This window comes from Salmo trutta, chromosome 22 (genome assembly GCF_901001165.1).
Source record: "Salmo trutta chromosome 22, fSalTru1.1, whole genome shotgun sequence".
Taxonomy (NCBI): domain Eukaryota; kingdom Metazoa; phylum Chordata; class Actinopteri; order Salmoniformes; family Salmonidae; genus Salmo; species Salmo trutta.
The window spans coordinates 9,597,212-9,623,313 of NC_042978.1; the positions used below are offsets into that span (position 1 = coordinate 9,597,212).

General features: G+C 44.2%; 1 protein-coding gene across 1 annotated transcript in view; it reads right to left on the reverse strand.

Moving 5' to 3' along the window:
• LOC115158033 (inaD-like protein) overlaps positions 1–26,102 on the reverse strand; it is a gene marked incomplete in the record, with an annotated part of 141,832 nt that overhangs the window by 82,102 nt on the left and 33,628 nt on the right. Inside the window, 11 exon segments of the mRNA XM_029706495.1 lie at positions 9,413–9,518; positions 10,803–10,862; positions 11,243–11,353; positions 12,773–12,835; positions 13,055–13,169; positions 16,091–16,162; positions 16,395–16,460; positions 21,151–21,314; positions 21,567–21,929; positions 23,913–24,035; positions 24,426–24,635. Of these exon segments, the coding sequence (XP_029562355.1) occupies positions 9,413–9,518; positions 10,803–10,862; positions 11,243–11,353; positions 12,773–12,835; positions 13,055–13,169; positions 16,091–16,162; positions 16,395–16,460; positions 21,151–21,314; positions 21,567–21,929; positions 23,913–24,035; positions 24,426–24,635 (1,453 nt within the window).

Consider the following 26,102-nt stretch of genomic DNA (forward strand, 5'->3'; position numbering starts at 1 on the left):
ATACGCACACACAAAGTGAGTGGCCAGCGTAATTAGAGAGCAACAAGAAATCCATACCTCCTTCCGCCACCGGTCGCTCCTCGCCGCAGCAAATATCAATCACTCGGCTCACATTACATATGGACAGGGAGGTAACGCCACTATCAATCATCCATCATACTATGACACGTGGGATTCATTTATTATAACGTATAATTGTTATCGTATAGGCCAGGCTATATTCATAAAGGGCTGAACCCTAACTTCGACTTAAGTCAGATTTTCACTTAGTCATGCATTGATGCCAATGGGAGAATGAAGTGGATGCTAGGATTCAGGCCCCATAGATAGTTGTGCAATTCCATACCACTGTGGTGGTATTAACGTTCCGTTGTCTCATACTCAATATGTTGTTTGGGGCAGCGTTCATGCATTTAATGCTAGGTAGGGTGTTGTGATGAAATACACACACAGCCACCTGCCAACGGGCCGAAACATGACTAGAGTCACTGTCGGAGCTGAGAGCAGGGACACAAACTGCTGAGGGACCAAAAAGGTGACCATTTTTTTTCGCACTGAAACATGCAACAACAAAAAAATCCCTGTTAGGGGGAAATGCAGGTTTTAACTAATTAAACACAGAATATGATCTACATGATCAGTCTCTGTGTTAAATAAAAAGGGGCTCATGTGAACCTAACTCACAGCTAAAAAAGGTAAAGCAAAATAATGTCATTTGATACTCAAGTCTTGAGAAAAAAACAATACACTAATATTGCAGTTAGCCAAGAGAGCCTTTATAATAGAACACCTGTGACCACACATACCTAAATATATATAATAAAACAAACAGGCTCTATTGTTGCTCTATTACAGTGGCCACTATAGTAGACATCGATCAAGTGCACAAGGCTACATGTGTGCAAAAATAACGTTCGCTGTGTAAAACATGTAATAACCCCCCTCACTCACACAGTGTTACTGTCAAGTTCAACACAACAAAAGCAATATCTTTGGGCTACACTGCACATTATTACATTGTACACTTTCTGCCTGTGGACATCTGTCCTGCAATGTGCCAGCAGAGAATGAGACCCTTTCTTGGCAAAATTGATCTCTTTCAGGCAGAGAGTACACCTGGAATACCTGTTTTTATCCACTGTAATGAAAAAGTGATAGAGGGAAAGTGTGTGGGGTTCCTTTCACCTCTATAGTGGTATCCAGTTTAAGCCAGGCCCAGCTGCACTTGTTTAACAAGCAATGCCTCATTTTCACCTAATTCTCTCATTCTGAAAATTAACATACTGTAGAGAAAACATTACTGTTAATTCACAGATAGTAGTTAGTTCATTAGCTAGTTAACATTCCACACAGATTGGCAGGGTCCAATAAGCAACTAATGTTATAACTTAAAGAACGGCAACATGACCAGTTAATACTATAGCGAATTAGTTAGGTTACTAATGTTAGCTCATCTGGTGTAGTAACATTTTCACACCAAATACACATTTTTACACCATATCCTCAATTATTTGATCAGCTAAATTGGCTAATGTTGCTCAACATTTCTCTGGCTAGCTAAGGGAGAATTCGATCCAGCTGGCAAGATACTTAACAATGCTAACAATTCTTGTTCCACCACACTTCTCCCTCACCTCAAACTTTCCAAATGCCAGTTGTTTTTCGGTTACAGCTCAAAAAGTAGGCTTCCTCACCTCACCCCCGTCTCCATGGTCAGGCTTCTCACCTACCTCTTCGTTATCGTTCAGGGGATGCGCTGTTGTAACTGGTAAACTGCCTTTCTACTCTCTGCTATCTTTCCAGAGCGCACGCTGATGCTGTAACTAGCAAATTGGTTGTCTCTTCTCTCTTCAGTCGCTTGCTGCATTCTGTTGTTATGTGGACGATTGGCTGAGCCTTGGATACACCCCTCGCCCAACTTTTCTCATCGGATACACCCCTCGCCCCAAACTTTTCTCATCGGATACACCCCTCGCCCCAAACTTTTCTCATCGGATACACCCCTCGCCCCAAACTTTTCTCATCGGATACACCCCTCGCCCCAAACTTTTCTCATCGGATACACCCCTCGCCCCAAACTTTTCTCATCGGATACACCCCTCGCCCCAAACTTTTCTCATCGGATACACCCCTCGCCCCAAACTTTTCTCATCGGATACACCCCTCGCCCCAAACTTTTCTCATCGGATACACCCCTCGCCCCAAACTTTTCTCATCGGATACACCCCTCGCCCCAAACTTTTCTCATCGGATACACCCCTCGCCCCAAACTTTTCTCATCGGATACACCCCTCGCCCCAAACTTTTCTCATCGGATACACCCCTCGCCCCAAACTTTTCTCATCGGATACACCCCTCGCCCCCAACTTTTCTCATCGGATACACCCCTCGCCCCAAACTTTTCTCATCGGATACACCCCTCGCCCCAAACTTTTCTCATCGGATACACCCCTCGCCCCAAACTTTTCTCATCGGATACACCCCTCGCCCAAACTTTTCTCATCGGATACACCCCTCGCCCAAACTTTTCTCATCGGATACACCCCTCGCCCAAACTTTTCTCATCGGATACACCCCTCGCCCAAACTTTTCTCATCGGATACACCCCTCGCCCAAACTTTTCTCATCGGATACACCCCTCGCCCAAACTTTTCTCATCGGATACACCCCTCGCCCCAAACTTTTCTCATCGGATACACCCCTCGCCCCAAACTTTTCTCATCGGATCTACACGAATCACGTAGGTCACCTACTTTGGATTCAGAACGGCGAATTTGGCCCCGAAAGGTGACTCGTTTGCATCCATGTGAGAGGGAAATGTAGCTACTAGCTAGTAGACAGGAGCGAGTGTGGCGCAGTAGTGTATTGTGTGGACGGTAGCCCCTCGCTAGATCACACAGAACTGGCAGAGTGGTGTTGCTGAATCACTAACAGTCTACTTCCTCTGAAAAGGTAGCCTAAACTACCAAGTGTCTCACACTCACACCTACCTGGGAATCCCCCTTGTGCCATCTCAGCACATGACTGAACTCAGGAACGTGCACACACGTATAAGATACAATGGAAGTACATGGATAAGCACTCAAGCCTCTCTCGATGGACACTGCTGTTAGAATATGAGAACGCACTACAGCATCTAGTCAACGTGCTTCTTCGCTCTCGCAGCGACAAAACGACAGGGTGCTAGACCAGTGTGTGTTTTGCCTTGCAGCGACTTCTATACGCCTCTGCCATGTGTAATTTATAGATTTTTCCTATGCAATGACAGTAGAATCAATCAAGAAAACAGAGGCTGTACTATACCAATACACATTGTCCTCTTGCACATTGGGGACACATTGTTAGTTTCCTTCAGTCTCGCTGGTTTACAATGAACCACTGCAAACATGACCAGTTACATGTGACACGCGCACACACACACCAATTCTGTTACAGCGATATGTTAAACTACACACACAGCAGCGGTGAAAAGTACTTTAAAGTACTGAAGTATTTTTAGGGGGTAACTATATTTTTGACAACTTTTACTTTACTACATTCCTAAAGAAAATGATGTACTTTTTATTCCATTTTCCCTGACACCCAAAAAGTACTAGTTACATTTTGAATGCTTAGCAGGACAGAAAATAATCCAATTCACACATTTATCAAGAGAACATCCCTGGTTATCCCTACTGCCACTATTCTGGCAGACTCACTAAACACAAATGCTTCATTTGTAAATGATGTCAGTGTTGGAGTGCACCCTTGGCTATCCGCAAATTAAAAATAAATAAATAAATTAAAATGGTGCCGTCTGGTTTTCTTAATATAGGGAATTTAAAATGATTAATACTTTTGATACTTAAGAATATTTCAAACCAAATACTTTTACTCAAGTAGTATTTTGCAGTGTGAACTTTTACTTGAGAAATGTTCTATTAAGCTATCTTTACTTTTACTCAAGTATGACAAGTGGGTACTTTTTACACCACTGACACACACGCTCTCTCACACACGCAAGCAAGCATGCACACACACACACCAATCAATCCGACACCAATTTCACAGTATGAAACAAACTCAATTGCGTACTAACTCAAACATGCTTTCTGGTTTTGCAAGACTACAGTACAGTGACTCCACACTACAGTGCGATCCCAACTGTTATCTTCTCCAAGGACAGTGGATCCACTGGGGGAAAGGCCATTTATCAAACAAAACAATCTCCAAACACCAGGACAGAAAAGATCTGCGGTCTTATTTATTACAGTATACTGTACGTGAGCTACTTGTCGCTCTTCTGAGTACTCAAATGTCTGAGCAAAGCCCTGTGGCTCTGAATTTCTCATATAGAATGTTGTACATACAGTTTGCATTTGAGCAATGTGTATATCAGTTTGAGTGTGCGTACATGAACAGTTTGCGCGACAAAAGTGCGTCTTGGCTCTACATACAGGGCATTTGGAAAGTATTCAGACCCGTTGACTTTTTCCACTTTTTGTTACATTACAGCCTTATTCTAAAATTGATTAAATAGTTTTTTTTCCTTCATCAATCTCCACACCATACCCCATAACGACAAAGCGAAAACGGGCTTTTCAAATTTTTTGCAAATGAATTAAAAATAAAACAGAAATACATTATTTACATAAGTATTCAGACCCTTTGCTATGAGACTCGACATTGATAATCCTTGAGATGTTTCTACAACTTGATTGGAGTCCACCTGTGGACCTGATTTGGAAAGGCACACACCTGTCTATATACTGTAAGGTCCCACAGTTGACAGTGCACGTTAGAGCAAAAACCAAGCCACGAGGTCGAAGGAATTGTCTGTAGAGCTCTAAGACAGGATTGTGTCGAGGCACAGATCTGGGGAAGGGTACCAAAACATTTATGCAGCATTGAAGGACCCCAAGAACACAGTGGCCTCCATCATTCTTAAATGGAGCAAGTTTGGAACCACAAAGACTCTTAGAGCTGGTCGCCCGGCCAAACTGAGAAACCAGGGGAGAAAGGCCTTGGTCAGGGAGGTGACCAAGAAACCGATGGTCACTCTGACAGAGTTCTTGAGTTTCTCTGTGGAGATGGGAGAACATTTCAGAAGGACAACCATCTCTGCTACACTCCACCAAATAAGGCCTTTATGGTAGAGTGGCCAGACAGAAGCCACTCCTCAGTAAAAGGTACATGACAGCCAGCTGGGAGTTTGCCAAAAGGCACCTAAAGACTCTCAGACCATGGGGAACAAGATTCTCTGGTCTGATGAAACCAAGATTGAACTCTCTGGCCTGAATGCCAATCGTCACGTCTGGAGGAAACCTGGCATCATCCCTACGGTGAAGCATAGTGGTGGCTGTGGGAAACTTGTCAGGATCGAGAGAAAATTGAACGGAGCAAAGCAGAGAGAGAACCTTGATGAAAACTTGCTCCAGAGTGCTCAGGACCTCAGACTGGGGTGAAGGTTCACCTTCCAACAGGATAATGACCCTAAGCACACAGCCAAGAAAACACAGGAGTGGCTTCGGGACAAGTCTCTGAATGTCCTTGAGTGGCCCAGCCAGAGCCCGGACTTAAACCCAATCAAACATCTCTGGAAAAACCTGAAAATAGCTGTGCAGCGATGCTCCCCATCCAACCTGACAGAGCTTGAGAGGATCTGCAGAGAAGAATGTGAGTAACTCCCAAATACTGGTGTGCCAAGCTTGTAGCATCATACCTAAGAAGATTCGAGCTGGTAATTGCTACCAAAAGGTGCGTCAACAAAGTACTGAGTAAATGTGTGTAGATTGATGTGGGGGGGAAAAAACTTTTTATCCATTTTAGAATAAGGCTGTAACGTAACAAAATGTGGAAAAGGTCAAGGGGTCTGAATACATTCCGAATGCACAGTACATGCATATTCTGTAGCCTATAGGTTACAGTAAGGCCAGAGGGGGTGTGGTATATTTAAACAATGAGGGGGTGTGGATTATTTAAGCAATAAGGCCAGAGGGGGTGTGGTATATTTAAGCAATAAGGCCAGAGGGGGTGTGGTATATTTAAACAATAAGGCCAGAGGGGGTGTGGTATATTTAAACAATGAGGGGGTGTGGATTATTTAAGCAATAAGGCCAGAGGGGGTGTGGTATATTTAAGCAATAAGGCCAGAGGGGGTGTGGTATATTTAAACAATAAGGCCAGAGGGGGTGTGGTATATTTAAACAATAAGGCCAGTGGGGGTGTGGTATATTTAAGCAATAAGGCCAGAGGGGGTGTGGTATATTTAAGCAATAAGGCCAGAGGGGGTGTGGTATATTTAAGCAATAAGGCCAGAGGGGGTGTGGTATATTTAAGCAATAAGGCAGGAGAGAGTGTGGTATATTTAAGCAGTAAGGCCAGAGGGGGTGTGGTATATTTAAGCAATAAGGCCAGAGGGGGAGTGGTATATTTAAGCAATAAGGCCAGAGGGGGAGTGGTATATTTAAGCAATAAGGCCAGAGGGGGAGTGGTATATTTAAGCAATAAGGCCAGAGGGGGTGTGGTATATTTAAGCAATAAGGCCAGAGGGGGAGTGGTATATTTAAGCAATAAGGCCAGAGGGGGAGTGGTATATTTAAACAATAAGGCCAGAGGGGGAGTGGTATATTTAAGCAATAAGGCCAGAGGGGGAGTGGTATATTTAAACAATAAGGCCAGAGGGGGTGTAGTATATTTAAGCAATAAGGCCAGAGGGGGTGTGGTATATTTAAGCAATAAGGCCAGAGGGGGTGTGGTATATTTAAGCAATAAGGCCAGAGGGGGAGTGGTATATTTAAGCAATAAGGCCAGAGGGGGAGTGGTATATTTAAGCAATAAGGCCAGAGGGGGAGTGGTATATTTAAACAATAAGGCCAGAGGGGGTGTGGTATATGGCCATAGCTAAGGGTTATTCTGTTGTACGACGCAAGGAGGAGTGCCTGGATACAGCCCTTAGCTGGGGATATATTGGCCATATACCACAAACCCCTAAGGTGTCTTATTGCTATTATAAACAGGTTACCAATATTAATAGAACAGTAAACAAATATTTTTGCATCATATCCGTGGTATATTGTCTGATATATTTCAGTCAATGCGCTGGCTGGCTCCTCAATTACTCATCCAGCTAGAAGACATGTTGCCAGGCTGGGATAAATGCCAGCTCTGGCTGCAACACAAATTTCTCTCTCCCTCCTCCATTGCCTGGCCACTAGTGAATAGTCTACCCTGCAGTGTTCTTTCCAACCAGAACCGTGGTCCAGATGGTGGCATTCATTTACTGTAACGCTGCACACATTGATTCAAAGTGCACACACACACACACACCAGTTCAGTCCAAAATACTTTGGCATCCCAGAACCTATAACTCAGGGACGTACATCACAAGGGAGAATGGACTGGGGATGTTGTGTGTGGTTCTTGGGTCTCGCCCATTTTGTAGAATTCAATGAAATTTTACAACGAATTCAGAGCTATACGGAGGACTTTTAACAAGATGTATAATGCCTATTTGAAGTGCCTGTCCCTGATCGCAATTATCTAGCCGGCCAAACAAATTATTCATGCATAGAACAACAGGCATTATGCTAATGTACGTTTTGGGTACTAGTGATTATTGCATGATTACAGCTGACCACATTCATGACAAATTCATAAAATCTTTATTAGATCAACATAAAAAACAAATGAATGTCCCAAATGGCAATCTTTTCCCTACATAATGTACTACTTTTGACATGAGCCCTTCTATTAGGGATTGAGACCTGGGACATCAGGGTCAAGTTTTTTAGGCACCAAATGGTAGAATACAGATTAAAACAGGGGGGGGGACGGGACTTCCATGTCCAATAAGAAAGAAAAACAATGTGCAAAACGGCATACCGTAGCAAAACTTTGTGCCACCGAAACTCTCTCCGGCCAAGCTACCGAGTACCTCTCGGCCTAGATTTGACTACACTTGATGTTGAGTGCTGCCTCATAGTCTATACGGACACGTTTCAGTGTATTTCTTGGGATTACATCACAGCATTCATTCAGAACCACTCCACGTACCGTAGTATAAACGTTGCCAAACAGGCTCTCGTCTTCATTTCCACATGACACCTGGGTTCAAACACTAATCAAAATAATTTCAAAATGGCTTTATCTGTACTCAATGGACCTTACCTGGCTTAACGGGCCAACAGCATAGTCACAAAACGGCAAACCCTTGGCTAGAGTAAAGCAGATTCGAGCGAACGCTCAAAGTATTTCAACGTTTTCGAATAGTATTTGAACCCAGGTCTGGAATCAGTATGCTGTGGCAGATCGCCCCCAGCGCAGCCCTTCCATTTACCGCCCATGGACTTGATCTAGAATCAGTGTTTGCCCATGTCCATAGTCCCACACACACACACACACACACACACACAGACGTTCCGCTCCATCGTTGTACCCGTCTTTACAACTCCATTTAAAACCTTGAGCTAACATTTACGGAACTAAAGCAGCAATGACGGTAGCAGAGGCGACTGCAAATTCCCCCATTACATGTGAACAAACGTGTGTGTGTCTGGCAAAGAAATATATCATTCAAGAAAGTCCTATCAAGTACCAGTCCTTCCTAACAATTCCATTTCGACCATCACTGTGACATCTCCTGAATTAATGGAGCATTGATTGCGGTGGAGACGACGCCAACGTTTACTTTACCTCATCTCGCCCCACAAGTTGTCAGAAGGAAAAGCTTTTTTGACGTGTGTGTGTGTTATTTGTGCGTCCGCTCTCCCATGTGTAGGAGCTGTTGAAAAAGGCAACCCTTCGGGGCCCACTGGACAGACGGACGTTAGTCACCCACTTTAATAGCTTAGGGGAGGTGAAGCGTTGGCACGTAAACACAGCAATGAGCTCACCTCCATTCCCTAAGAGTTCCAGCTTCACTGACTTTCTTGGTTGTTGGGGAAATCGGTAGAGGAGGTGACTAGGGAACACATTGTAAGTATAGATTGGGTTTGTGTAGTGTTTTTACACCGGGGCTTAAAGCACTTTGGCATTGTATGGGTGCTGGAACTCTAGCCTGGAATCCAACTATAATGCTCCGTTTCACCATTGTTGACCTTGCGGGAATCCAGGCTAGCTGAACTCCCGTCAACACCACTAATGGAGGGTCTGAAGTCTGAAGGGACCAGGGCAATAGAGTGGAGCTCAGAGCCAGACAAGGACAGTTGATTGACTTTCATTTAAAAGGATAGTTTAACCAAATGCTCAAATGACTGTTAAGATCCAATAAATATTCAAGTAATGCTGTAGTTTAGGTGAACTATCCCTTTAAGACTTATATACCCACACACACACCAAGGCAACGTTTTCATTGGACGTACCCAAGAACACAGTTGACAACTGGTCGGAGAGGCGACACAGTTTACGATTGGTCGAGAGAGCAAAGACTGACCTTTGGCCTCCTCCAGCTCCTCGTCCTGCTCCTCTGTCAGCTGACTGGGGGGCCGGTAGGGCGGGGGGAGTCTCATCGGGGGAGGGGCGCCTCCTACTGCTGCGTTCTGCAGATTAGGGCAAAGACACCATGCTCCTCAGAAACACCAAAGATATGAATCACAGGTGTGGGGCTAGGGTAGACACGGGACAACTGCTGCCCCGCGGGCCAGAAGCAGCCCGCCACCCAATTAAAAAGCTGCCTGCTGTGGATTTAGTTTATTTTTAAAGTAGCCAACTAAATGCGCGACTTGGTTCATAGAACCGGTGTTACGGACGTCAGGATCAAAGTTGTCCATCCTCGACAGAGTCTAAAGTAGCTTTCTTCCTCACCGAATCGGAAGGAACCGTACAGGTGACTTGAACGTCTACCTCTCTGCTTGAGGAAGTGTTCACCCAAGATGAGAGGTGACCCTGTTCTTGGAAATGTCAGAGTAGCCTTGGAGAAAAAAAAGGAGAAGAGAGGGCCCCGCGCCTCCAGGAGTGAGGGAAAAGGGAAGGAGGATGAAATGTGGCGTGTGTGTGTGTGAATCTGTCCGACAGCACTCGAGCATCTCCCTATCACAAGAAAGTGTTTGGGAAATGTAACTGTGCAGTACATGTGCTGAAATGTGAAAGTGCTCCATGTCCACATTCTCAGACCTCTAAAATGGGGTCAATTCCCTAATGTTCCTTAACATCGCTCACTGGCAGCGTAGGTCCCCATCCATCTCATACACTTCCCTCCTCCCACATTATCGAGAGGGAGATATACACTGTAGTCCACAGTTGGACTTGGAACACAGGAGTAAAGAACATAATCATAGTATCTCAATGTAATTAAACGTCTTCCTCGTTGTGTTTAACAGTCCTTTGTCCTCCAGAGGTGAACGTGACGCTAATAGAAATCAAATCTGGGTCTGTTAAAGCCAAATGATTAAGGTTTCAATTAATTGCCGGCTGACAGTGTCGTAATCAAGCTAGTCTCACTAGGGCACTTATAGAGTGATGAGACTTGATTGGCTCTCGATTGAGATTTCCTGTCGCAGTGTCGAGATCTCGCTCTCTCTCTCTCCCTCAAACTTTATTAGCATGAATGACAAGGCCACTGTTGCTAAAGCAAAGACATCAACAGTAAGAAAAAAATGAAGAATTGTAATTAGAGAAATGGGTCTCACACACACAAACACACACACGACAGGGTTTAGGGTTTCTGTTTCTCTATGTCCTGGTAACATAAAGGGACAGACAACTTAAATGGAAATCAAACTTATTTTGTAAGTCAGTGTTTTAAAACCTATTTCAGAAGTTATAACCAAGCCCGCCACATTTCCACCACCAGAAAATGTTGTCAGAAAGTGGGGGCTGCTTACCGGCATGACTCTCCTCTTTGCCTTGTGTTTGTTGTAACTGGGCGCGGTTAGCGAGACAGGCTGGAAAGAGAAAGACACATGCAGACATAGGTGCGCACACACACACACACACACGCGCACGCACGCACGCACACAAAGAAAGAGCGTCAAACACCATTCATGCTTAGATAACACACACCAAGCACCAGCCCGAAATAACAAACCAACTACAAGACATTCTGCCAGAAAGTATAACCTACAAGAGAAGCAGAGGAAACGCCACCAAACCAATTCTCTAAGGCAAAGAAGGGGGCATGTGTACCTCTGCCTATCCAAAAGACAACCACTTGAGCATCAGAGGGACATAAAAGTATATCTTTGGGTTGTGCTCCTGTGTGTGCGTACCTATGTGGGTGCACACAGACGTGTGTGTGTGTGTGTGTGGTGTGTGGTGTGTTTACCCGCGGAGTGGCAGTGAGGCTCTGGACGATGAAGACCACGGGACTGGGAGCTGCCTTGATGGCCTGGACCGCATCCTCATGGCTGGCATTCTGGAGGTCCACACCTGATACCTGACACACGCACGCACACGCAAACACACACAGGTGCGCAAAGAGAGGGAGAGAAAGAGAAAGAGAGAGGGGGAAGGACAGAGACAGAGAAATAAAAAAGGGAAAGCATGAGATAGAGGGGTGAGAAAATAGATGGAAAGTGGAAGAGTATTGAAAAATAAAATAAATGGGCAAGAGAGAACACGAGAGAAAGAGAGAGAGAGAGAGAGAGAGAGAGAGAGAGAAGACGAGAGCAAGAGAGAAGACACGAGAGAGAGAGAGAAGACGAGAGCAAGAGAGAAGACGAGAGCAAGAGAGAAGACACGAGAGAGAAGACACGAGAGAGAGAGAGAAGACACGAGAGAGAGAGAGAGAAGACACGAGAGAGAGAGAGAAGACACGAGAGAGAGAGAGAGAAGACACGAGAGAGAGAGAGAGAAGACACGAGAGAGAGAGAGAGAAGACACGAGAGAGAGAGAGAGAAGACACGAGAGAGAGAGAGAAGACACGAGAGAGAGAGAGAAGACACGAGAGAGAGAGAGAAGACACGAGAGAGAGAGAGAGAAGACACGAGAGAGAGAGAGAGAGAGAGAGAGAGAGAGAGAGAGAGAGAGAGAGAGAGAGAGAAGACACGAGAGAGAGAGAGAAGACACGAGAGAAAGAGAGAAAACACAAGAGAGAGAAAGAGAGAGAGAGAAAGAGAGAGAGAGAAAGAGAGAGAGAGAAAGAGAGAGAGAGAAGACACGAGAGAAAGAGAAAACACAAGAGAGAAAACAAGAGAGAAAACACAAGAGAGAAAACACGACAGGGAGAGGGAGAAAACACGACAGGGAGAGGGAGAAAACACGACAGGGAGAAAACACGACAGGGAGAAAACACGACAGGGAGAAAACACGACAGGGAGAAAACACGACAGGGAGAAAACACGACAGGGAGAAAACACGACAGGGAGAGGGAGAAAACACGACAAAGAGAGGGAGAATACACGACAGAGAGAGAGAATACACGACAGAGAGAGAGAATACACGACAGACAGAGAGAATACACGACAGAGAGAGAGAATACACGACAGAGAGAGAGAATACACGACAGAGAGAGAGAATACACGACAGAGAGAGAGAATACACGACAGAGAGAGAATACACGACAGAGAGAGAATACACGACAGAGAGAGAGAATACACGACAGAGAGAGAGAATACACGACAGAGAGAGAGAGAATACACGACAGAGAGAGGGAGAGAGCGAGAGGATACAACAGAGGTCACACCAACCTGTCCGGAATCGTTGTGACGTTGCATTTATATTTCTGTAGCATTGACATGGTGTCGTACGTGGTGTTCCACTACCGTTGCTACAGTATTGAATTAGCATTACTGTAGCATTCCTGTATCATTGCTGTGTCATTGCTTTAGCCTTGTGATAGTGTTCTCCTCCTCACCTGCAATATCTTGTCTCCGGTCTTCAGCACACAAGTGCGTCCCGCTGGGCTCTCTGGCAGTACCTGTTAATTTAATTAATTCATAAATGTTTTCTACAAAACATACAAGGAGACGAGTTTAAAATAAATATCTGCATCAGTACACCAACGTAAAGCTACATTCATAGATAAAAAATTAAAAAAAGGGTTCCCATTATTCTTTTGTTACACAGCTTCACAAATCACTGACTGTAGCTTTAGGCTTAAAAGAGGGAGGGAGGGAGGTGGGGAGAACAGCGTCACCTGTTTGATGAAGATGCCCTTGAGTTCCTCTCCATTCTTCAGTCTCTTGATGACGCTGTGCCCGCCCACAATGCTTATGCCAAGGGACTCGCCCTCTTCCTGCCACACCTCCACTCTGGAAGCACGTGGGCCAGGGTAAGTACACAAACAATCAAGGGCAAGCACACACAAATACACACACACACACGCGCGCGCACATGCACACAAACACACCAAGCCTGTGATCTCTATCACTCAGGCAACCTTGCCTACATTCATTTTGTACAAAAAAAGAAAAAGGTAATTTAATATGTTCGAGTCAAGTGGAAAGAATTCTCCATGGAAGAGGCGTGCACGGTACACACACACACACACAGGTACCCTACTAGAGAGACCTTGAGTTTGACTTCTCTTTTAACTGTGATATACATCACATAGTAGCGTCAATAACTAAGTTGTAATATTTTGTTTGCAGAATTGTTTGCGTGTGTGTGCGCGCGTGCCTAAATAGACAGCGTCACCGCTCAAGCTACCTCCTTTATAAACTGAGGATTTGAATAGATCATCTTTAGTGTTCTTCTATTTTGATGAATCGCTAGCCTACTGTCTAGTAGACTCTTATCAGAAGACTAAACTAGCAGGGCAGTTAAACAAGGAGGGGGGAATCAGCTCAGATAAGGAGGCTTATTTGACAAAGACATCACGTCGGCTGTTTAGAGCTATTTTGGGCCATGCTTTTACTTCACATCCGGAATCATAACACATTATGACATAACCATCTCATTACAGCTGACAACCTGTCATAATATGGTGATGACCCTGTCATGACCCATATATTTTGACCTGTTGTGAGACATATTGCGTTATTTTATGACTGGTTATGACACCTACATAAGAGTGTCAAAACCCCCAGAACCTACCACACAAGCAAAACATTCCATTACACCGTAGCCTACTTGTCAACAGTATGTGAATGTTAAATACATCTATTTTTTTAATTGACCTAAATTATCATTATAATTGTGCACATATTGATGTCAGACATGCACCTATTGCAATGCTGTTGCTGATGACTGATGAACGCAGGAGAAGATTTCAGGAGCAGGACAAGACGCCCTCTTTTTGACTGACATGAGGGCATGTACGTGATAGGCCTATCTGGCTTATATGAATATGATGGTCATAATGCTCCTTGACAGTCATCAACTGTACTTTCTTAGTCCAAGTAAAGTGACACAGGATGGTCGAAACGCTTCATGACAGTGTCGTACAGTGTATTTTCTACAAGTTAATTAAAATACCATGAAAAAAAACCCAGGACTGTTAAGAATTCATTACAACAACAAAAAGAATCGAGAAAAACTTTCAAAACGAAAGGAAACTTGTCAGCGAAAAAATGTGAATAAACTTGAATACTTGAAACTTGAATAAAATGTGGGTTGACACTTATGGAGGTGTCATAACCAGCCATAAGATAACGCACTGTGTAACAAGATAGTCTAAATATATGGATCATGATAATGTTATGACAATTTTATAACAGGTTATGACCTGTTAGGACATATGACATGGTTATGACTGTGAAATCACGTGTTACAACACGGTGTCATGTAAAGTGTTACCCTATTTTGTATATAAGAAAAGCAAATGTACCAACACTTATTTTTGGTGATTTATGGTTGAATTATAATTGTATGGAAATTGCTTATTATGTATAGACATTTTGGAAACAGTTATTATAGTCTTTATTTGAGTGGAATATCCGTTTATTTGCTTTTGTGACACCTGGTGGCCAATTGCTGATTTACCTGTAGAGTAGTATACAAGTAGCCTGCCATACTGCTCAATATTGGCCCCCATTAATTGGATATTTGAGTGATATAAAATACAAGTTAACTATAGCTGACAAGTTTGAGCGGTTAGGCTAATTTCCCATACTTTGTGGGCTCTGCCTGTCAAGCAACAGAAGGACGCATTTGCCGATGTACTGTTAGTTGACAATGTTTACTTTGCAAGCTACTGGTAGAAACTTTATAGTTGTCTAATCCTAGTACTCGATCTAATGTAATTATTTTCTCCAACCAACGTAGGCCTACCTTAATTTAACGTTATCCCCTTTTCAATATTGTTTTTAAAGAGCGTTTCATCACGATTGCTTGATGGACTATATCAAATTGGCTAGCTCGCTAATAACAGATCACTTCAATATGGCTAGTTAACAAACTAAATTTCAGGAGATAAACTAGATGGCTACACAGTTCATATAAGTACATCTGTCAATTGGAGAGCAAGGCCCAGCCAATCAGAATTCATTTTCCCCTCAAATGGCCTTTAAAAAAAAAAAAAATTTAAACACACAGTATCAGCTGTCCGGGTGGCGAGTCTCAGACAATCGCACATGTGAAGAAGCAGGATGTGGCGGTCCGGGGCTGGCGTGGTCACACGTGGTCTGCGGTTGTGACGCCGGTTGGACATACTTTGATTTGAATTGATCATTGTCTACCCCAAGAAATAACAGACAATGCTAGATCTTAAATCTAGTCACAGGTAACAGTGTTATTCATCAACTGATTTACCTAAGACTATTGGACAGCCTCGCATGCTATATCATTTGGCCCATAGACATGCCCGGAACTTGCAAAGAGGGGGGGGTATGGAGCTACCGCTCCGCTTCCTGCTTTTGCTCCTCGTTTTAGTATGTTCTCTAACGCGTCTCCCCTGTAAACTTAATCAAGCATCTGACACAATTACAGAATATTTTAGTTGTGGGTTTCCAAGATTATGCAGGCAGAAAATGCAAACTAGCTGCATTTTATAATCCATGACACCGACGCAGGATTTCGTCCAGTCACAGTTCATTCTAAATTGCTGAGGGGAGATAGGCACATGTGTGCCAATATTGGTGAATACGGTACGGTTTCGAATTCTGCTCGTCCAAAATCAGGTGCACCCATGATCCAAACTACCCATTTTAGTGAACCGTTACGCCGCTGCTAAAGATCATCTGTTCAGGTTCTCATTGAAAAGACACTGTCTGTAATAGAGAGGAGCACTTACCTGCGTGGGGGTCCCCAGTGGCTGAACGCAGGGGTTTCCTCTCCCTCTCCTTCCTCCCTCTCAGGTAGATCACTAAGAGCAAACACGCAAAATGTTGTCGACCACTAACTCTGTTGTCCCTGAATGCTCGATTTTCCTGCATCTACACGCCGCCTGCTTCCCGCTGACCACTGCAAGGTCTCTAAACCTCGAACGGCATACATTACATACAATAAAGGTTTCATAAAAACCAGAGGGTCGATAGTGAATGTAGAAGGTGTATGAAGGGAATTGAATCTGGCTCTACAGATGTGTGTTCTCCTACCTGTGTCCTCCTCCTCCACTCTGGCCTCTCCTCTTCCTCCTCTCCGTGTCAACCAAACGCACCGAGCTACAGGAGAACAAATCAACCATTAAGTCGATCAATCAATCATTATATTGTTCCAGAAATGTGTAGTTTAATACAATACATTGTTGTTTTATGTTTTGAAGTTGCAGGTTGTGCATATGAGTATGACACCCTATGTGTATGTCGCGTATTAGGATACGGGCAATTCCACGGTAATGGAATTATGCTGCGACACAGATTTTTCACTTCAAAAGGGATACTTCGGGATGTTGTCATTTAAGCCCGTTATCTACTTCCCTAGAGACAGGTGAACTCGTGCATATCATTTTTATGTCTCTGCGTCCAGTATGAAGGAAGTCAGAGGGAGTTTTGCGTGCCAATGCTAGATAGCAAATATTGTAGACTTCCAGTCATTGCGCTAACGCTAGTTAACAACTTCCTTCAAACTGCACACAGAGACAAAAAAAGGTATCCACCGTCTGATTCTGGCGAAGTACAAAATCCAGAAGTATGCCTTTAAAATGTATACCAAACAAAAAACATTGACTTCAAAAGTTTAACAAACCGTAGAACTCTATGCACAATGACTACTTTGAACAATTTCCACAGAAAATTTTACAAAAACACATTTAGAGGAAGAACTGTGCCGATACAAAGTGGAATTGCCCATATGCCATAGCAACCGGTAGCACTGAAAATAACACTGTCACGTTTGAATATGTGTGGGTACAGCGCTAGTCGGCTGTACCTGCACCAAAACACCGGTATTATTCATCCTATAGCTTGGCCTCAATCTTTATAAATAGTGAGCCAACATGTTTTCAGCACTTTTACTTCCATGACTGATCAAAACTCATGTTCTCATGCTCTCTCGGCTTTCTGCAGCAGATATACTGAGCAATATGTTTGGAACATCGAATCGCAGTAAAATTACAGTATTGAATTACAATACATATCCAGTAGAATCATGAGAATCGCAATACATATTGTATCGGCACCTAAGTATCGTGATAAAATCGTGTTGTGAGGTCCCTAGCAATTCCCCGTCCTGAAGAGAGAGCTGATAAATTAATTCGATATTCATCTCACGCGGCACGAGATGCAGTCAAAAACCCGATTGTGAGTATGAATGAGGCTGTTAGGGACGTGAGGAGAAGTCAAAGTTCCTTTGGGCTCTTTTTGGTTTAATAGAAATCGGATGAGGAGAAAAATTAAAAAAGGAACCGCTCAAGACCGCGATATCGGCTTCGTACTTGATCCTGCACTGTGAAATTGGGCTGAGTGGGATGTGAAAGGGCTTTGTGGTTGAGAACGCTTGCGGAGATCAAACCACAAATGTATTCCGTTTTTATGTAGTGTTAGAAACCTCTTGTGATGTGTCGGGCCAAAGCTCTATTACTGCGGAAAGTTTGCACATAAAAAAGGTGGAACAAATTCATAAGTAAAGGTTCAGAATAATGTGTGTGTGATTTGCAAGAGCTGTACAGCTGAATGCAAATTTGGCGTCCCCGAATTTTCCTCTCCGAGCATTTCCCAATCCTGGTCCGAGGGACCAAAAGGAGCGCGCATGTAACAGTTAGCCACCGGGTTTATGGGCATCTGTTTATTTTCCCGGTCTTATTGTCCTCAGTACTATCTCATTTATTCCTCTATATCTATGTTATTTTTTTGCTTTACCATTTGTTTTGTTATGTTTCGTCAGGGACAACACCGCCTTTTGGGATGGGGGATGCTTTCGCGGGAGGGATATTGGACGACAATTGGAGGTTTACATAGAGTCAGTTGCAGATACAGAATGTTTAGCAGTGCATATATTATGGAACAGCTATGGTGCATTCAGAAAGTATTGAGACACCTTGACCTTTTCCACATTTTGTTACGTTACAGCTTTTTCCCGCAATCTACACACACACCCCATAATGACAAAGCAAAAACAAGTTTTTGGAAATGTTTGCAAATGTATTAAAATAAAAAAAAGGAAATATGACATTTACATAAGTATTCAGACCCTTTACTCAGTACTTTGTTGAAGCACCTTTGGCAGTGATTACAGCCTCGAGTGTTCTTGGGTATGACGCTACAAGCTTGGCACACCTTTATGTAGGGAGTTTCTTCCATTCTTCTCTGCAGATCCTCTCAAGCTCTGTCAGGTTGGATGGGGAGCCTCGCTACACAAGTATTTTCAGGTCTCTCCAGAGATATTCGATCGGGTTCAAGTCCGGGCTCTGGAAGGGCCACTCAAGGACATTTAGAGACTTGTCCCGGAGCCACTCCTGCGTTGTCTTGGCTGTGTGCTTAGGGTCGTTGCCCTGCTGGAAGGTGAAACTTCGCCCCAGTCTGAGGTCCTGAGCGCTCTGGAGCAGGTTTTCATTAAGGATCTCTCTGTACTTTGCTCCGTTCATCTTTCCCTCGATCCTGACTAGTCTCCCAGTCCGTACCGCTGAAGAACATCCCCACAGCATGATGTTGCCACCAGATGTGACGCTTGGCATTCAGGCCAAAGAGTTCAATCTTGGTTTCATCAGACCAGAGAATCTTGTTTATCATGGTCTGAGTGTCCTTTAGGCTCCTTTTCATCTCATATGTATATACTGTATTCTATTCTACTGAATTTTAGTCAATGCCACTCCGACATTGCTCAATCTCATTTACTTTTAGATGTGTGTGTATTGTTGTGAATCATTAGATACTACTGCACTGTGGGAGCTAGGAAAACAAGCATTTCACAACACCCGCAATAACATCTGCTAAATATGTGTATGCGACTAATACCATTTTAGTTGATTTGGGCAAACTCTAAGCGGGCTGTCATGCGCCTTTTACTGAGTGTGTCTTCCGTTTGGCCACTACCATAAAGGCCTGATTGGTGGAGTCCCGCAGAGATAGAAGAACCTTCCAGAAGGACAACCATCTCCACAGAGGAACTCTGGAGCTCTGTCAGTGTGACCATCGGGTTCTTGGTCACCTCCCTGACCAATGCCCTTCTTCCCCGATTGCTCAGTTTAGCCGGGCGGCCAGCTCTAGGAAGAGTCTTGGTGGTTCCAAATTTCTTCCATTTAAGAATGATGCAGGCCACTATGTTCTTGAGGACTTTCAATGCTGCAGAAATGTTTTGGTACCCTTCCCCAGATCTGTGCCTCGACACAATCCTGTCTTGGAGCTCTACGGACAATTCCTTCGACCTCATGGCTTAGTTTGTGCTCTGACATGCACTGTCAACTGTGGGACCTTTCATAGACAGGTGTGTGCCTTTCCAAATCATATCCAATCAAATGAATTTACCACAGGTGGACTCCCATCAAGTTGTAAACACATCTCAAGGATGATCAATGGAAACAGGATGCACCTGAGCTCAATTTTGAGTCTCATAGCAAAGGGTCTGAATACCTATGTAAAGAAGGTATCTGTTTTTTTATTTTTAATACATTTGCAAAAAATATTTTTAAAAACTTTTTGGGCTTTTTCATTGTGGGGTATTGTGTGTAGATTGCCGAGAAAATGTTTATATTTAAATCCATTTTAGAATAAGGCTGTAGCGTAAGAAAATGTGGAAAAAGTCAAGGGGTCTGAATACTTCCCGAAGGCACTGTATATCAAATTAGTTTACTCTTGCTATGTAACTACTGTCAAAAAATGTATACCAATATATTAAAAAAAGGTCCATGTACATAAAATGTGTCTAGAACGTACATGTAACAAAAGAAAAAGCTGTAAAAACAACCTTTATTTTTCTCCCCCGAAGAGGGACCCGAAAAATAAGTTATGGTCCCACTCCTGGACCCATCCTGGGCTGGAACCAGGGACCTTCTGAACACATTGACAACTAGCACTAACAAAGCATTGCTACCGGTCACTCCACAAAAGCAAGTGAAACAACTAATTCAAGGTCTCAGAGAAGGTGACGTCACAGATCGACCGCTACTAGCACGCATCGCTAAACTACCTAGCCATTTCACATTGACTACACACATTTGTGATTTTGCCCTAGCACTATCATCAAGCCTTTGATTTTTTTAAAAACCATCTCATATTCTGTATTCAGGATATTCTGTATTCCTATCTTGATCATGGCTCAGATGCATGCATGCATGTATGACTGAATCATGACTGTCCTCCTGAGTGGCGCAGCGGTCTAAGGCACTGCATCTCAGTACTAGAGGCGTCACTACAGACCCTGGTTTGATCCCGGGCTGTATCACAACCGGCCGTGATCGGGAGTCCCATAGGGCCGCGCACAATTGGCACAGCGTCGTCCGGGGAGGGTTTGGCCAGAGTAGGCCATAACTGTAAAATAATAATTTGTTCTTATCCGCCTTGCCTAGTTAAATCATTTTTTTATAAAGGCAGTATCACTGGGGTCATTGCCTGCCAAACCCCCCTTTCACCAGCAGAGGGGGTGCTAAGCCCACTTGAGAGCCAGGATGTGCGGACCAATTTATCAGCAAATGAAAAGGAAATGAATGCCATTACCTCAAAGATACATGTAATTTCATGTAAATCTTACTCAACCCACTAAAGACAAGATATGACGTCAATGAACACTCAAGAAGGCAGTTTACTGATAAAAGTGTCTGCTAAATGACGTATATTATTATTATGAAATTATATTATTTCTGGTATTTTTTGAAACATTGGTTCAACTTTTCACCCACATTTTTGTAGAAATCAATTTTTGTGGGTAAATACGTGTCAGTGAGTGGAGTGAGTGAGTGAGTGAGTGAGTGGTACTGACTCGGTGTCCGTGTCAGTCAGGGTGAGTTCTGATCCTCCGTTCCTGGAGTCCGAGTCTGCCTCACTGTCCCCACCCGTCTCCACCCAGGAGTCCACAGACTGACCCAGACTGAGCTGGTCGAGAAGGGCTCTGGGCTGCTGGTCTGGATTGGGCATCTCCTCCACCTGTTCAGAGGGCAAGACTAAATGGTATCCTCCTGTCCCCAGACACACTTACCTAAATAATAACGGGACGCACAGTGACGTGAAGCACTCTATTTCTGAATATAATACTGATTCAATAGTAACAGTGGTCTTAAAGACTGCATGAGATGTTGAGTTGGGTGTGTTACAGCCGTACGCTGTTGGCCACCGCAGATGTAGAAGCCAGACATCTCTCGCCTGACTTGCCAGCGCACAACACAGTAGACCACTCACCTTTTCCTGAGCTCCAGAGTGGACAGAGGCCGGCGGGATGGGGCCTCCGTTGTCTCTCTCCCACTCTCCCCACGAAGGTGGGGGTTTTCTGGGGTAGGGGTCCACCACCTGCCCCTCCCTGTCCTCCACCTCCACTCCATCCTCCTCTTCATCCACGGCCATCTCCCTCTCCTCTCCCATTGGGCTGGGCGTCAAGGTGGGAGTGGGGTTAAGGCTCCTAGTGGTCAAGGTGGGGGTGGGGTTAAGGGTCAAGGCAGGGGTCAAAGGTGAGGTGTAGCGAGGGAAGCTACCGTCCAGGATCAGCTCGGGCTCGTCCTCTTCCTGTCCAAGATCCTCCGGGAGGATGGAGCTATCAGCAAAGCCCTAGACAGACAGACAGAGACACACACTTCTGTCAATATCCAATGATGTGAAAAACATCACACCTGCATGCTTTCCCTATCTATGATACAAGTTAACAGTGCGATTTCACTTCAACTGCAAAAGATTGAATTGGGCCTAGTCTTTAAGGAATAGAAGGGTGAAAGTGGTGTTAAGTGGTTACAAAAGATGCTTCAAGAACAACCGGTTTGACCAACCACTGCATAGATCTACCTACACTACCGGTCAAAAGTTTTAGAACAACTACTCATTCGAGGGTTTTTCTTTATTTTTACTATTTTCTACATTGGAGAATAATAGTGAAGACATCAAAACTACGAAATAACACATATGGAATCATGTAGTAACCAAAAAGGTGTTCAAATCAAAATATATTTGAGATTCTTCAAATAGCCACCCTTTGCCTTGATGACAGCTTTGCACACTCAACCAACATTCTCTCAACCAGCTTCACCTGGAATGCTTTTCCAACAGTCTTGAAGGAGTTCCCACATATGCTGAGCACTTGTTGGCTGATTTTCCTTCACTCTGCGGTCCGACTCATCCCAAACCATCTCAATTGGGTAGAGGTCAGGGGATTGTGGAGGCCAGGTCATCTGATGGAGCACTCCATCACTCTCCTTCTTGGTCAAAAAGCTGCAGAATGCTGTGGTAACCATGCTAGTTAAGTGGGCCTTGAATTCTAAATAAATCACAAACAGTGTCACATGCAAAGCATACCCACACCGTCACTCCTCCTCCTCCATGCTTTACAGTGGGAAATACACATGCGGAGATCATCCATTCAACCTAACTGCGTCTCACAAAGACACGGCGGTTGGAAACAAAAATCTCCAACTTGGATTCCAGACCAAAAGACAAATTTCCACCAGTCTAATGTCCATTGCTCATGTTTCTTGGCCCAAGCAAGTCTCTTCTTCTTATTGGTGTCCTTTAGTAGTGGTTTCTTTGCAGCAATTCGACCATGAAGGCCTGATTCACGCAGTCTCCTCTGAACAGTTGATGATGAGATGTGTCTGCTACTTGAACTCTGAAGCATTTATTTGGGCTGCAATTTCTGAGGCCGGTAACTCTAATGAACTTATCCTCTGCAGCAGAGGTAACTCTGGGTCTTCCATTCCTGTGGCGGTCCTCATGAGAGCCAGTTTCATCATAACTCTTGATGGTTTTTGCGACTGCACTTGAAGAAACTTTCAAAGTTCTTGAAATCCATATTGACTGACCTTCATGTCTTAAAGTAATGATGGACTGTCGTTTCTCTTTGCTTATTTGAGCGGTTCTTGGTCTTTTACCAAATAGGGCTATCTTCAGTATACCCCCCCACCTTGTCACAACACAACTGATTTGCTCATACGCATTAAGTAGGAAAGAAGGCACACCTGTTAATTGAAATGCATTCCAGGTGACTACCTCATGAAGCTGGTTGAGAGAATGCAAAGAGTGTGCGAAGCTATCATCGAGGCAAAGGGTGGCTACTTTGAAGAATCTTAAATATAAAACATATGTTGATTTGTTTAACACATGATTCCATATGTGTTATTTCATAGTTTTGATGTTTTCACTACTATTCTGCAATGTAGAAAAAAGTTTTTAAAAAATAAAGAAAACCGCTTGAACGAATAGGTGTTCTAAAACTTTTCACCGGTAGGGTACATCCAACCGAACACACACCCAACATCACTCAGGTCAGTAGGGACCTGGGGTGTCAAAAGACTACCTGACCGTTTTATCGCCGCTATCAGAACCTTCTGATGTGTGACAAACAGCTTGGAAGAGCAATGAAGGGCTGGGCCTCTTTCTCTTTCGCATACACACATACCCAATACTAGTGGCAGCCTATCAAAGCTAAGCCAAGGTTACTTCCTTCTGTTAGTGATCATAATCCTGATATTAGAGCGTTGAGCGTAACGTTAAAAAAAAGTGCTGGATTGTAAACATACTACCGTGGTGCTATTACAACAGTACCTTGGAAACAGGCAGGAGTGAGTGTGTAAGCAAGAGGGACACACTCTCCTCTCGGCCCTTGCTCTGTCCCGCTGTCCTCCGGAGCTCCAGGTCCCCATGTCCCCTCTCCTCTGCCCCTTCCATCTAGAAGGAGACACACATACAGGTGGCACCATTCACACGCTGTCAGGATTTTCTATAAGAGTACACACTCTCAATATACTGTAGTTACAGGAGCTGATAACAGGTCATCACGCCCCCAGCAACAGACGTTTTTTAGGACAACTAGGTTCAGATATTCAAGGCTGTGTTCTTCAAAAATAAAGTAAATTCCATCACAAGTCAATAGTGTCACTAATACCTGGCATCAAGCATCAACACCAAGTTTAAAAGAACACAAAAAGTAAAGCAAAAAGAAAACGTGAAAAGAAAATGTAAAAAAAAAGAAAAAAAGGTGAAATGTTTAACGTGCATTATCCCTGTCATAACAAATGTACTTAAGCCAAGTCCCCAACACATCACCGCGGTGCGTACCACTAATGGCTTGCAGATGCCCAAGTAGACGGTTCCAGACGGGGCGGCCTTGAGCACCTCCACGGCCTGGGCCAGGGTGCACGTGTCCAGGTAGGTGTCGTTGACAAACACCAGCTGGTCCCCGGGGAGCACGCCCCCATGGCACTCTGCCACGCCGCCGGGCACCAGCGAGCGGATGACGATGACGGAGCGCGCAACGTCCAGAGGATCCTGCAGAGGGCGACACAGACCAGGAGAAAAATGTGAGAGAGAGAGAAGGAAGGGGGGAGAGTCATATACACACACGCATGAACGCACTCATATGAACACACAGTAATATGCAAGCCTGCAAACACTAACACATACACACACTCACATGTACTTACACAGCACATTAGGGCAATGTCTTGCTGGCTTCTCATTTACAGATTTACAGCAACTGATGAGTTGGACAAAACCATTCTGCTGAAGTATACTACAACGATTCCTGCCCCCTGTGCCAAATGAGGTGTGTGTGTGTGTGTGTGTGTGTGTGTGTGTGTGTGTGTGTGGAGAAACAGCAGAGGGTAATTACAGAAAGGATGTCTCTATCTTTCACTCAAAATGTGACAGGTTTCTGACGAGTCACTTTACTTCGCTAACAGTAAGCACTTTGGCAACATTGGCCGTGTCCTTGAACAGTCCATAGCCAATAAAGCATATAAGGTGAACGGTGCCGTTCTGGGGAGAAGCTGTTGATTTTTCCTTGATGATGGAGCTGAGCACAGTGGATTATGCTTTTCCAGATATAGTGTCTAATATATGGTGTGAGTGTGTGTGTGTGTTTTTATGGTTTGACCACGTTTGTGGGGACCAGAAGTCCTCACAAGGATTGTAAAACGAGGACAATTTGAACAAGTGGGGACATTTCGCCAGTCCTCACAAGGAAAAAGGCTATTTTAGGCTTACAATTGGGGTTAGAACTAGGGTTAGGAGTAAGGATTAGGTTCAGGGTTAGGGGTTAGGTTTAGGGGCTAGGGAAAACAGAATTTTCAATAGGAATCAATTGTCTGGTCCCCACAAGGACAGTAAAACAAACGTGTGTGTGCGTGTGTGTGAGCTTACGTCTCAGTGTGTCTACAGTAAGTGTTCAGCCCAGGACCCATCCATCTCGGAGGCCTGCTGACTCCATCAGTAAAGGAATACAACAGGAAGGAGGCTTGGCACGGCCAGCCAAAACAAAGTCAGAAATCACCTCAACGCAAAACACAGGCAACACCATGGCACCTCGAGACACTCTGGCAACACTGTCCCAAGAAAGTGTGTTTTGCATCATGGTTCTGTCCCAAAGGACCCTGGTCAAAAGGACCCTGGTCAAAAGTAGCGCACTGCATTGGGAATAGGGTGGCATTTGGGACGAACACCTATGAGTGCATTTGTACAGGCTGATGTGAGGCATGAGCTGTACTGACTGCTGAGCACGTAACTGGTGATTACAAGTGTTACAGTACACATTTACTGTCTAGGAGGGAATTCATTGTAAATGAAGCGGAACCACAACCCTGGGTGTTGCAAGCAGACGTTGGTCGAACTCATTTTGTTTTAAATACTTTAGGTCCGCTTGATAGAGCTCGCCCGGGGGGGAAATGGAACCAATGGAATAGTCCCAAAAGTGAAAATCCTGCCCACTCTGTATGTCCTAAAATCAAATTTGCCTGA